Genomic DNA, 14041 nt, shown 5'->3' with positions numbered 1-14041 from the left:
AGAATCTTCCTTTGCTGGCGGTGTGACATCATTCCACCACCAAATATCTTCCTCTTTATTCTTGTTTACATTCAAAATAATCCAGGATTCACTTGTTTTTATCCCAAATATCAGGGCATCAAACTCATTTCCATTTGGGCCAAATCAAAAATCAGGATGTTCTTAAAGGGCCTGTTGGGCCAAAAGGTATTGATAAAAACCAATTCAATTGTTAAAATATCAATAAATAGGTGTTTCAGCATTCAGTAAGTGTTTCTTAAAACAACATAATATTGAACATCTTTTCACACTAATCAGTCCATCCAGGATTGTTTTTGTGGTTCTCTGCAATCAACATCACAGATTTTGTGGTGCTAATTTAGAAATATTTGTAATTCGTTAGGAATTTTTTTGATATTATATGTGCAGTTACTTTGAGACCACCAGAGGGCGCTAGTGTGTTGAAAACATTTAACAGGTTTCTGATTTAATCTTCCAGTAAAATCATATTAAAACTAATTTAACTTTTAGAATTTATTTTAAAACTTAAGAGACATTTTATTTCTTTATTTAAAACTGAATTACTTTACCTCAGTATTATTGGTTGAATTTCACCCATGAAACCTTTACTTTTTATTTTTCTTTTATATGGTTTTCTTGTCTCCTTTATTTTTCACTGTGAGCCAATCAGATTTGACCGGTAGCTACGTACTTCCTGTCTGCCTCCATTTTATGAGGAAGCTACTGAAGCTACCAACTGTATAGCAAATTAAAGTAACTGAAAACAGGAAACTAGGAATAAAAACTGCAGTTTTTCTGTCTTCATATCACATTTCTGAGACCCAACACTCCTGGTCTGTCTTGAAAAACAGATTATTAATCTCAGTGAAGTGTGTTTTAAATATTTATGAAGGAATGTGAATAATATCTACTGTAAAGTCAAATAAATCATAAATACATCATAATGATTAGACTTTAAAAGTTTAAAATTTTTTATTCATGCATCAGATTATACAGAACAAAAACAGCCTTAGAAACGTAAGATAATAAAAATATTAAATTACTGAAATCTCATTTTACATTATATTTATTGTTTATTTTAGAATTAATACATTTTTAAGAATTTATTTAATTCTTAAAAATCCATCACCTTATTGTGCTTCACTTTATTAAAAACAGAACCAATATTGAACCAATAAAAGCTCCAACAGGGAAAAAGTCTCAATCAATAATAAATCAACAAAGTTTCATGTCATCGTTATGAATGTTGGAGAATCGAATCAAACTGATCTACGTTGGTCTGAACATGAAGAGCGTTTGGTGGAAGATCCAGTTCCGTCACTTCTTAAACTGGATCCGCCTTTCAGGTCCACCAGAACCGCTTCGGTGGTTCTGGAGGCTTCAACCTGTTTGAAGGAGGTGGATCCTGTCCACTGTCGCCACATGCTTGCTGCAAAGTCCACGACTCCATGCCACCGTTTCCAGTTTGAACACATGAACTGGTCGTCAAACAGACACCAGTACGCCTCAGTCCAGGACAGCAACACCTTCGGTAATTTAAATAACCAACCAAGTTCCATCTTGCATTGTTGGGTTGATGAACTTGGACTATTCCGTTTTATTCTCCCTGTTTCATAAGTTGACTTTTGTTTTGGTCCAATCGTCCAGGTGTGGAACAGAAACATCTGGATCCACATCAGCCTGCTGGAACCTGAACATCCACTGTAACTAAAGTGTATAATAAATCCTTCCTAATCTCCCTGACTGTGTAACTGAGAGTACTAAGCCCATCTTTGATTATATTAAAATAGGTTTCTGTCAGTTTCTGACCTCTTCTTGGGTTTGGATCGTTGTGAGAATCTCTCTTATGTTGTATCATCTTGTACCTCCCAGTGACGGAGTCTGGTCTGGATATGAACATCCGTCTGTAAGAGATCCGCTGCGACATGTCGTCGTCTTCACCCCCCCAGCCCCAGAAGGTGTTTGAAAAGCCGTTGACTTTAAGGAACTGCTGTTCGGACAACGCTGAGACTCCACCGAAGATGGTGGCGTAGGGCAGGATGAAGTTAAACTTGTCCACAGCCACAGATAAATGTCTGGGATGGTCAGAACATCTGTAGAGGTTTCTGTCATCTATTGGTACCAGGTCTACGTCAGAAAAGACAAAACAGTTGTAGTCGTATTCCTTCAGTGCTTCAACAAATCCGATGTTCATCAGCTTGGCCCGGTTGAACGCTCCGTCTCCGTCCTGGTTGATGACGTACACACCGTAGTCCAGCTGCTGACGCATCAGGACCGGCTGGACGTAGTGGAGCCAGTGGGTCAGGTGTTCATACCGGTTTCTGAACGGGATGATGACAGCCACCTAGAAGATGGACGTAAAATAAAATACTGAATCTGCAGAATTATCTGAGCTATAAATCCAACTGGCATTACGGGATTTAAATGGACGCTTGTTCTGCTGTAGCACAGAAGTTATTGAAGTTATTAATAATAAGAGTATCAGTGTTAATGATTGATAATTATTTAAAGGTCTTATTTCATTTTTGGGTGCCAGATTAGCTTCAAATAAAATTCTTAGAAGTAAAATCAAAGATGGTGCTTGAAGTTTCTTGTCATTCATTATTTTGACTGACGACATAAAAAAAATTATATTCTCTTCATACCCCTCAATTTTTAGATATTAACATATTGACATGTTCAGTTGCTGTAGTGGCCATTGTGAGCCAAACCAAACATCCTGTTCCATGAAGCCACTATAAGGCACTGGGGTCAAGTTTTCCATACGCAGGCAAAAGAAGGTTCACTGTCCAAACTTGTCTTGTTGTTCTGGATGATTTATTTTGTTTCAGCTAAACAATTACAGAGTTCAAACTTTGTCTTGTTTTCATGCTGCCTCTCTTGCTCTGGTAAAAACCAAAGGCTCCAAACCCAAATGCCTGCTGGTCTTTACCAGGCCCCTACACTTATAGAAAGTGGATTGATCCACCTCACTTCCTGTCTTTAGAAAACGAATAAATAAGAACAAATAATAAAAACAAAAGATAAATAGAATCAACAATTATTAACCTGCAAATAAACTCTGCAAATAATACAAAAACTAGAAATGTAAGAATAAACTAACAAAATTCAAATGGATAAAGAAATAAAGAATAAATAGCTCCAACAATCTAAATGTATCAATCTATCTTATTATTGGTTGAAATTCTCCCTTCACATTTAGTTGTCTGTTAAAAATGATGAACTAAAATAAACTTTTAATGCTTTATAATCTAATTTACTGTTTCTAACAGGTTGTATGAAACCATTGTGATCCTCCAGAGTCTCCAGCTCCCACCTTGTCCAGGCAGCTGACTTTCTCCGTGGGATAGACGATCTTCCCGCAGCGGGCGCACGGCGGGTTCATCCTCCGGACCTCCTCTGGACTCTCCGGCCGATAAAAGTCCGTTTGTTCCGCAGAGACGGAAAGAGGAAAAGCGGCTCCAGCTGGAGTTGAAGCGTTTTTAAAGAAACAGCCGCTGAGAGAGAAGAGAGAGGAAGTGTGGCTGTTTCTCTGAGCGGAGAAACAGCCACACTTTTATAAAATTATAAAAAGACACACTGGCAGCTGAAGGAGCAACAGCTTGTCCTGCTCTCTCCCGTCCTTACTGATAACTTCGCCTGAGCTACTTTTAAAGTGACAGTTTTTATAGTTATATTCACATTTTCAACGTCATAACTGGATTACTACAAACCTAAGGACTGGGGGATTTTCTTACTTTTATTTTTACCTTACTTTACCAACTTCATCTCCAAGTTGAACCAGGACAAAATGCCTCCGGCCGACCCCAAGGACATTAGCAGTATTATACAACGACTTCAGTCTATAGAAATGAAGATCAAACAGCTGGAGGTTAACTTTGAAATCAACGCTAACTGTGGAAATTAGACAACTCTTCCTCAAATCAACGGAGAGGTTGTACGCCTCGCATCAAGCAGCTCACCCTGGAACGCTCTGGGTGCCAAGCCGAAGCAAACGTCTCACACCGCAGATCCGATGAGGCGACTGACAGGAAGAACCCCTCACCTGGACGAATCAGCGTGGCCGGCTCTGAGCCGAAACCCACCTTCAACCTCAACACCTGCTCCACCAAAGAAAAACAAACAAGCAGCTGCAACCAAAACGGTTCCACCGACCCCGCTCCCAAGGACAGAGCGACCAGCCCGGGCCTCAAAACATTCTGACTCTGTGGGAATCCCACTGAAAAACAGATTTTCTGTACTCCAGCCTGAGCCTCTGAGTGAAACCTCGCTTTCAAACATCAACAGTGAGGCAAGTCTAACACATCCACCCCCCAAAGCTCCAAAGGACAAAGCGGCTACCAGGAAAACGAAAGGTATGCCAAAAGTGCTTATTGTTGGAGATGAGGCAGTAAATGGAATCAGTCACGTTTGCAATCCCAAGAAAACGAGAGTGATTTCTTTTCCTGGTGACACTGTATCTGATTTAACTCGTAAAGTTCTCTCGCTAACCACTGATCAGCCAGATATTGAGTCCTTAGTTGTGCATGTTGGAGCCAACGATGTGGCAAAGCAGAAATCTGAGATTCTGAAAAAGGGCTTTAATATTCTTCTGAACACTATGGGAAAGTTAAAAATGAAGTTATTTCTCAGTGGTCCAATTCCATCACCTCAATGGGGAGATGAAAAACACTCCAGGCTGGACATGATAAACAAATGGCTGATTAAAAGCTGCTCTGCCAGCTCAGTGACCTTCATCGATAACCTCTGGATCTATTGGCAGCGCTTTCACCTCTTTGGAAGAAGCGGACGCAATCTTAATAAACATGGGATAAAGTTGCTCACTGCAAATCTTTTTCACTTTATCAACAAGGACAGCAACGTGATCATCGCTTCAGAAGAACAGGCTCAAGGATTTCTGACTAGGAAGGAACCGTCGGCTTATCAGCAACAAAAACAAGCTGATACAACATCGACTGGAGACGGAGCGACTAGTTCCCTTCCTCCTTCTCCCCTCCCTCTCTGCTCACCCACTCATTCACAGGATTCACAAGATACACATGGAGAAATGTCTTCTGGACCGGAGTTTCTTAAATTTACAGATGGAATGAATCAACAGGTTGTACTGGGGACGTCTCTTCTTAGCGGTCACGTAGCAGACCTCACTTCATTTAAGCCACCTGACTCTAACGTCCCAGAGGATCCATCACTCTGCGTTTCTGAGATCTGAGGCCGGGGTCCAGACTTTATCTTTACGCCCTTCTTGCTCCAGAATGTGTCTGGCCCCTCGGCACTGCAGAACAGGACATTACCTGTCCGGATCACTACAAGAAAATTTACAAGAAACAGAAACATAAAATATAGGGGACCTAATTCAAACATCAGACTGTTCCCCTGCCTAAAGGAACCCCAGACTGAAGATTTCTTGGCCTCCAAGTCACTTAAACTAGCTCTTTTAAATACCAGATCTCTCTGTGCTAAGGCTCTATTAATTAATGATTTCATCACTGAGCATAATATCGATGTTATGTTTCTGACAGAAACATGGTTGAATGATAATAATGAATCGATCGTACTAATTGAATCTGCGCCTCCTAACTACAATTTCTTCAGTGAGAATAGAAAACACAAAAAAGGAGGAGGCGTGGCTTCAATATTTAAGAAAACCATGAATTGTAGTAAAATCTCTTTGGGTCACTTCACCTCTTTTGAGTATCTTGGAATTGAGGTTAAAGGCCACAAACGAACTTTGACAGTAACTTTATACAAAACTCCAACTTTTGTGGAAAATTTCTTTACTGACTTGAATGAACTTCTATCTCTTATATGTATTGATTATGATTGTTTAATAATTGTTGGTGATTTCAACATTCATGTTGACAACCCCCAAGACAGAGGGGCACAAAAGCTCGCTAATATTTTAGAGACTTTTTGTCTAACACAACATGTCAAACAAGCAACACACACTCAAGGACACACACTAGACCTGGTTATCAGTAAGGGTGTGAATATTTCCAATGTCTCTGTAACTGATGTCGCCTGTCGCATCACTTCCTGTTATCTTTGAAAGTTCTTTATCTTTTAACCCACTTGGACAAACAGCAACCATCACAAAACGTTCTCTCACTGAAAACACAGCAGAAACTTTTAATCAAATCTACTCTTCTTCCTCACCCTTAAGCTGTAATGATGTAGATAAGTTGGTAAATGATTTTCAGTCTAAAGTCTCAGATATTATTGATTCCATTAAAATGAAGGTTGTGTCTGGTAAAAAGAAATCTCCATGGAGAAATACACAAACAGTTAGATCTGCAAGACAACTCTGCCGTAGGGCAGAACGAAAATGGCGTAAAACTCAACTCCACGTTCATTGTGACATCTATAAAGAAAGACTACGTAACTATCATTTAACACTAAAACATGCAAGAGAGGCTTTCTTTGCAGATGTCATAAACAAAAACATTAACAATGCTCCAGCTTTATTTGCAACAGTTGACAGAATCACAAACCCTCCTGTGACGTTACCGCCTGAATTCCAATGTATTGCCGCCTGCAACCAGTTTTCCAGCTTCTTTTCAGAGAAAATTCAAAAAATCAGAGGATTAATCTGTACATCCACTATAAAGTCAGTACCAATGCTGTGCCCAAACAAAACAAATACAGGAAAAATGACCCAATTTCAACTACTTAATTATAAAACCCTACAGGAAATTATAAGTCAAATAAGCTCCAGTTCCTGCTGTCTGGATGTTTTACCCACACATTTCTTTAAGAAAGTCCTGCTTGTTATTGCTGCTGATCTGATCCAAATAGTAAACTCATCGCTCTCATCAGGCGTTTTCCCCCAGGCTCTGAAAACAGCAGTAATCAAACCACTGATAAAAAAGAACAATCTGGACAAATCACTAATGCAGAATTTTAGGCCGATCTCCAACCTCCCATTCATCAGCAAAGTTATTGAAAAAGCTGTGTGTAAACAATTAACTAGCTTCCTAACTATAACCAACGTCTTTGACTCCTTCCAGTCTGGTTTTCGTGCTCACCACAGCACAGAGACCGCCCTCGTAAAAGTGTTCAATGACATCCATATAAATACGGACTGTGGCAGAACCACAGTGCTGGTTCTGTTGGATCTCAGTGCAGCTTTTGACACTGTTGACCATGACATACTACTGAATCGACTAGAGAGTTGGGTCGGACTCTCCGGTCCAGTGCTTAACTGGTTTGAATCCTACATAAAGAACAGGGATTTCTTTGTTTCAATTGAAAACTTTTCATCAAAGAGGTCAAAGGTCACATGTGGGGTACCCCAAGGTTCCATCCTAGGACCCCTTTTATTCAATATTTATATGCTCCCACTAGCTCAGGTTATAACAGGAAATAATATTAGCTACCATAACTATGCAGATGACACACAGCTCTACATTACGATGTCACCAGGTGACCTTTGACCCCATCCAATCACTGAACAGATGCTTAGAACAGATAAATGTGTGGATGTGCCAAAACTTTCTCCAGCTGAACAGAAACAAAACTGAAGTTATTAGTTTTGGACCTAAAGAGGAACGATCTAGAGTTATAGATCTAGAGTTATGGATCTACAGTTATAGATCTAGAGTTATAGATCTAGAGTCAATGCACAGCTTCAGTTATTACAACTGAAAACCAGCGATCAGCCCGAAACCTGGGAGTAGTGATGGACTCTGACCTGAACCTCCAGAGCCACATAAAGACAGTTACAAAGTCGGCCTTCTGTCACCTGAAGAACATTTCCAGGATTAAAGGACTAATGTCTCAGCCAGATCTAGAGAAACTCATCCATGCGTTCATCTTCAGTCGTATTGATTATTGCAACAGCGTCTTCACAGGTTTGTCCAACAAATCAATCAAACAGCTGCAGCTGATCCAGATGCTGCTGCTGGCGTTCTGACTAAAACCAGGAAGATAGAGCACATAACACCAGTTCTAAAGTCCCTCCACTGGCTCCCTGTAGCTCAAAGAATAGACTTTAAAATACTGTTGTTAGTTTATAAATCACTGAACGGCTTAGCACCACAATACATTAAAGATCTGCTGTTGTTGTATCAACCTTTCAGACCTCTCAGGTCTTCCGGTTCTGGTTCTGCTCTGCATCCCCAGAACCAGAACCAAACGAGGAGAAGCAGCTTTCAGCATCTATGCACCACGAATTTGGAACAAACTTCCAGAAAACTGTAAAACAGCTGAAACACTGACTTCTTTTAAATCTCAACTGAAAACCCACCTGTTTAGAATTGTATTTGAAATGTAATCAATTACAAACTTATTGATGGAACTTGACTTAATGATTGATTCTATATTGCATTGTGATTCTGTGTTTGTTATGATGTAAAGCACTTTGAAATGTCTTGCTGCTGAAATGTGCTATACAAATAAAATTTGATTGATTGATTTGATTGAGCTCCGAGGCTGGATGCTGCTCACACTGAGCTCAGGAGTCAAGCTGGAGACAACCGAGACAACGGAAGGAAGCCGGGCCCTGACCTTTCAAAATAAGAGCGGAATTAAAGCCATTAAATGGAAGGAGGAAAAAACAAATTTACCAATGAATGAGTTGAATTAATATGTTTATTGTAAAAACAAATGATGTATCAAACCACAACTAAAAGTATTGGTATTGATTTACAATTAATCAATTTCCTCGTTTTTTCCCAGTTAGACTTTTTGTTTTACTAATGACCAAGTTATGGATTTATAAAAAGCAAGACTTCAATTAAAGACTTTTAGTTAATGGTAGGCATTATAGTAAGTAATCAGCTCAATTAAAAACAAAAAATGATCCAATAATAAAATGTAACAAACTGTTGTGACATTTCCTCTTCATAATAAATCAACCTGTTTTCTTCCTCTGTTCTGATTCTTTCTCTTTTTCTCTCAGCTGAATCACATGAACTTTGTGTTAATATTATATTATAAGTGAAGCTACGTTTGCAGCACAACAGTAACATGTCATTTAGTTAGTAACTTAAACTAACCTGGTTTCTGTTTCACCAAAGTAGGATTATGAAATCCAAGATCAGAGATCAGAGCAGGTTTGAAAAGCTCCATCAGCTCATCCTGGCTTTATCCGTTTCACAAAGACCAGGAAGTGCTGCTGTGTCTATACAGGTTTACATAATTCAGGTGAATGTGCATAAACAGATTTCTTCAGCAGATCAATGAGATCAACCACAGAATCACTGATGCTACTGTAGATAAATTGAGTTTATTTCACTCTAAACAAACATCTGTTGATGGAAGTTTATGAGGATTTGAATTTTTACCATACACAATAAAAAAACGATAAAACGATAGCGGCTCGATTAAATGTGTAATTAGCCCAAACATACATTTCTAAACCATTAATAATAAAAACCCATAATTATTATTGTCCTTTGTTCAAATAAAAAACTTTACACTTATAAACAGTGGAAGTTAATATACTAGTGAATCTGACAGCAGATTAATTCATGTTACTATTTTCTGATCCACAACTTTTTATGTAAACATAACAAACATGAACATCAGATCAAGAATTAATATAATAACATTTGTAGTGTCTGGGAAGTATGTGGACAAAATGTTAACAACATGCAAATAATTTATACTAATATCTTAGAAGATCCTTAATTAGTTTCAATTATAGTTAACTTCCTGTTTGAGTTCTGATGCTTTTGTTTTGAAGGGACAATTTATCATTTAACTGTCAGCATAAAAGCAGCTTAATGACAATCAAAAGACAGAAGATAAATTATAAAGGAGCTTAAAAATGTATCTTATTTGCAGCCACCAGGGAAGAAACAAAATGTATATTAATAATGTAAATAAGTATTTGTTCTAAATATTGTATTTGAAGTTAATTTACATTGTACATGTTATTTTCAGTTATATTAAAATTCATCAGTAAAGTATGTTATAACTAATCGACTTGATTAAAATACCCGAGTTTCTTTAATACCCTAAAAACTGCAATGGTCTATTAAAGGCCTTTATGTCAAACTGAATTCAAATGAAGCAAACATGCAGCCTGGAAACGGCTGAACTGAAATATGTTTCATATTTCTGCTTCCAGGATGAAAATGAACCAGAGAAAAATTAAAAACTTTAAAAACTGAATCAAGTTCAGATCAAAACTCCATGAAGCCTCTAAATGGAGCCGAGTTACAATTTCATCTTCATCGATCCAAAGAGAAAAACAATATCAGATACAAAATGACAGACAGGAGGAAATAAACGGGATGGAAATCATTCAGGTCAAAGGTCATCATGATCCAGTCAGAGTCTCTTTAGACTCAAACTGCTGCAGCTTCAACCTCTGAGGATCATCAGGAAACAGAGAAGATTCGCTTCATCACAAAGAACATCAGATCCTGCAGAGAGAAGAAAGATGCAGAGATCAGATCAGTGAGTTTCCAGCTTCTCTCCAGCAGCAGTCAGTGACGCAGCACATCCAGTAGAAAGAGCAGCAGGGCCTTCAGTCCTGTTCAGAGCAGCTTCCTTTCAGCTCTCATCTTAACGTGTTGCAGTGAACACACTGAGCTCCAAGCTCACACACCTACACACACTTTCAGCATCCAGTCTGCTTCCTCTGCAGGTTCCACTCAAGTCCACAGTGGAAACAAACTGCTGAGAGTCCTGAAGGCTTCACTGCTGCTGCAACACTGGAGGATGGATTTGCTGCTGCTGCATTTAGACACAAACTGCTGCTGATCAACATCTCATCTGCTGCTGGAACATCAGCTGACTGACCAACATGGAGGCTGTCCCTGAACACATCTGGATGAGACTGAGGACAGGAGGACACATGTCCAGATGTGAGGAGTGGACTTGAGCAGAAAGAGCAGCTGCTGACTAAATGAATGATGGTTTGTGAAATCAGAGCCAGTGGTTTCCAGGCTGCAGTCAGACTGATCTCAGAGCTGTGACCAACATCAACCTGATCAGTTGTTTTCTGTTGAACTGAGAGAAAAAGCAGATCTGAGATCAGATCTGCTGCTGCCACAGTTTGATGAATGAGGACCACTGTCTCTAGACATGTTGGACGGCTGGACGCTGGAGTCCAACTGGACTTCCTGGAGACATGAACACAGCAACAACACTCATCTTCACACCAACACAAACACAGGAACACAGCAAGCTGCTGCTCCTCTGATTGGCTGATTGCTGTCTCTGTGTCCAATCAGGAAGCCTGAACCATTCTCCTCCCACTGAGAAGCTGCAGCTTTACTGGGAACACTGGATCTTTGCTTTGATGGGAACTGGTTTAGTTCAATATGCTGACAGCAGCTGGAATCACTGCAAACATTTACTTACTGAACATCTTTTACAAAACGCTTCAGCTGCTGAACATCTGAATCTTTCAGGTCTCTGTTTCCTCTCAGGTCCAGTTCAGTCAGATGTTGGTTGGACTTCAGAGCTGAGACCAGAGAAGAACAGCTGATCTCTGACAAACTGCAGCTCCTCAATCTGAATAAAGAATAAAAGATGTGAGCTGAAGCCAACAGGATGCAGGTTAAAACTGAAATATGAACAAATTAATAATAAAATGTAGAAAATTAATTTCACTGAATGTAAAAGTCCCAGAAACATGATGAACTGATGTTTTATATTTGATCCAGTAAAACTGGTTTCTAGAGTCCAAACCAGCAGAACCAGAACATGTTATTATGACGTGTTGTTAGAATATTTCAGTCGGGCCTTCAGTGGTTCTGGTCGGGAATTAAAATGGACTTTAAGAACCAAAGTGTGACATCAGAGTTGTTAATGAATGCTGCAGTGATTGAATGGAAGCAGCTCATTTCCACAGTGACCTTTAACCTTCTATTGAGTGGAACTGACTGATTTATCTGGAGGATCAACAGCTGCAATAATTACACTTCACTCATTCATAAACACATGAACACATGAGTGGAAACAGAACTGACTGATTTATCTGAAGGATCAATAGCCCAGTTTGATTATAAATTCCTGCTTAAAACCAAATGTTGACTTTTGTCTATGTTTGAATTCTATCAATTTATTGTTATTTTGCTCTATTTCCATTTACTTCATTCTGACTGACTGTATGATTATCTAATTATTTTAATCCAGGGCTGTTGTATTGATTATCTCCTATTGACGGTTTTATTGGTTGATTATTGGGTCATGTGACTGTTGCTTCATGTCTTCTTTGGTCCTGTGGCTGTTTAAAGTTGTCTAGAAATAAAGCTGCTCTGCTATCAGCTGTCCCACCGTGCCTCCATCCAGCTCCTTCTGTCAACGTCACAACTTACTGCTACATCTGTCACAAACTCACAGGATTCCTGCTGCTTCACCTCAGACACTGGAAATGATAAATAACCAAGGAAAGGGGAGGGAATACTTTGTTTACCTCACATTCATTGAGACAGGTTATAAAGTATTTCCATAATATTTTCAGATAATTTACTTAAATTGATGCTGCTGTATTAAAATGAAACTGTTTCTGATGGACTAAGCTCTAATATTTCAGTCCAGATTCATTTTAAATGTCAAACTGATTCCTGATGTTTCTACATCTGTTCATCTTTACAGATTAATAAAGTTTGTGGTTTTATCAGTGATGGTCTATTGATTATTTATGATCGGAAGGTCAGACATGTGGATGAACATCATTATTTAGTGAATTAAGCCTCAGTCTGTCTTGGACATAATGACATTTCATCAAATTTTATATCTGATTGTTTGTAGATATTAAGAAATTTAATGATCCTAATATCAGAGTTTTATCAGCCTTTAGTTTCCAATCTGACCTTTGACCTTCTCTCTGCAGGTGTGGTTGGTGTCTGTGAAATGAACGCTGTGATTGGTTCAATGTGATGGTGGGAGGAGCTGCTTGTGCTTTTATAAAACAAAGAAACTGTAACTGGACCAAACCATAGAAGAAGAAAGCAGACTTTACCATGAAGATCCTCAGAGTGGATCAGTAGAATATCAGCCATCTGTCTGCAGGTTAGTGGCAACACAACTTTCACATCAGAAACATCAGATCCAGAATAAAACATGGTTTCTTACATTAATCGTTGTATTCTGCATTCAGGATTCTGTAGAAAACCACAGAGCTCCTTCACTCCAGAATCTTTCAGGTTGTTTCCTCTCAAGTCCAGTTCAGTCAGATGGGAGGGATTGGACTTCAGAGCTGAGACCAGAGAAGAACAGCTGATCTCTGACATCGTGCAGAACCTCAATCTGAATAAAGAACAAAAGATATGAGCTGAATCCAACAGGATGCAAATTAAAACTGAAATATAAATAAATTAATGACAAAAATGTAGAAAATTATTTTCACTGAATGTTAAAGTCTCAGAAACATGATGAACTGATGTTTAATATTTGATCCAGTAAAACTGGTTTCTAGAGTCCAAACCAGCAGAACCAGAACATGTTATTATGACGTGTTGTTGGAATACTTCAGTCAGGCCTTCAGTGGTTCTGGTCGGGTATTAAAATGGACTTTAAGAACCAAAGTGTGACATTAGAGCTGTTAATGAATGCTGCAGTGACTGAATGGAAGCAGCTCATTTCCACAGTGACCTTTGACCTTCTATTGAGTGGAACTGAGTGATTTATCTGGAGGATCAACAGCTGCAATAATTACACTTCACTCATTCATAAACACATGAACACATGAGTGGAAACTGAACTGATTCTACCTGTTATATTGTTACACAGGATGCTGCATCACAACCAACCTGATATCAATGCTGTTACCATGGAAACACGAACTAATTCAGAACAAACATCAGATTTCTTCCACCAAACATTCCAGCTGTACCATCTACCATCACAGCAGGGCTCAGAGAACAACTGAGAAGGCCTTTGGCATATTGTCATCTAGATGGCGGATCTTGAGCCGCCCGATTGAATATAATCCATCAAAGATAGTCTTGTCGTTAAAGCATGTGCAGCGCTCCACAACCGGTTGGTCTACACTGATGATTGTAGACAGTACATCCCCACAAACTATACTGACACTTATACTCCATCAGGCGACTTCATGGCAGGTTATTAGAGTCACATGCAATGT

At 39.0% G+C, this 14041-nt stretch overlaps 4 protein-coding genes across 30 annotated transcripts in view; 1 reads left to right on the top strand and 3 right to left on the bottom strand.

Moving 5' to 3' along the window:
* The window catches only part of LOC116712080 (NACHT, LRR and PYD domains-containing protein 3-like), a 612764-nt gene that overhangs the window by 29899 nt on the left and 568824 nt on the right, over positions 1-14041 (bottom strand). For 24 of the 27 annotated variants that reach the window (XM_032551858.1, XM_032551872.1, XM_032551859.1 and 21 more), the window contains one exon: positions 13030-13203. In XM_032551858.1, coding sequence (XP_032407749.1) covers positions 13030-13203 — 174 coding nt within the window. Of the gene's footprint in view, positions 1-11306; positions 11464-13029; positions 13204-14041 lie in introns of those variants that run through there. The other 3 variants (XM_032551893.1, XM_032551883.1, XM_032551882.1) reach the window with 3 other exon arrangements.
* Positions 1-14041, top strand: part of LOC116712074 (NACHT, LRR and PYD domains-containing protein 3-like) — a 1065068-nt gene that overhangs the window by 892729 nt on the left and 158298 nt on the right. The window lies entirely within an intron of this gene.
* LOC116712168 (uncharacterized) overlaps positions 1-14041 on the bottom strand; it is an 88595-nt gene that overhangs the window by 32784 nt on the left and 41770 nt on the right. The gene's annotated exons all lie outside the window — the stretch shown is intronic.
* LOC116712231 (beta-1,4-galactosyltransferase 1-like) lies at positions 1539-3385 on the bottom strand. The gene is made up of 2 exons (XM_032552115.1): positions 3317-3385; positions 1539-2344 (listed from the first exon to the last, which is right to left on the bottom strand). The coding sequence occupies exons 1-2, from the start codon at positions 3383-3385 to the stop codon at positions 1676-1678; spliced, it is 738 nt and encodes a 245-aa protein (XP_032408006.1). The 3' UTR covers positions 1539-1675.

Source organism: Xiphophorus hellerii, chromosome 21, assembly GCF_003331165.1.
Source record: "Xiphophorus hellerii strain 12219 chromosome 21, Xiphophorus_hellerii-4.1, whole genome shotgun sequence".
In the NCBI taxonomy this organism is placed as follows: Eukaryota; Metazoa; Chordata; class Actinopteri; order Cyprinodontiformes; family Poeciliidae; genus Xiphophorus; species Xiphophorus hellerii.
The sequence above is the reverse complement of the archived record's forward strand: the minus strand, read 5'-3'. Positions and strand labels throughout refer to the sequence as shown.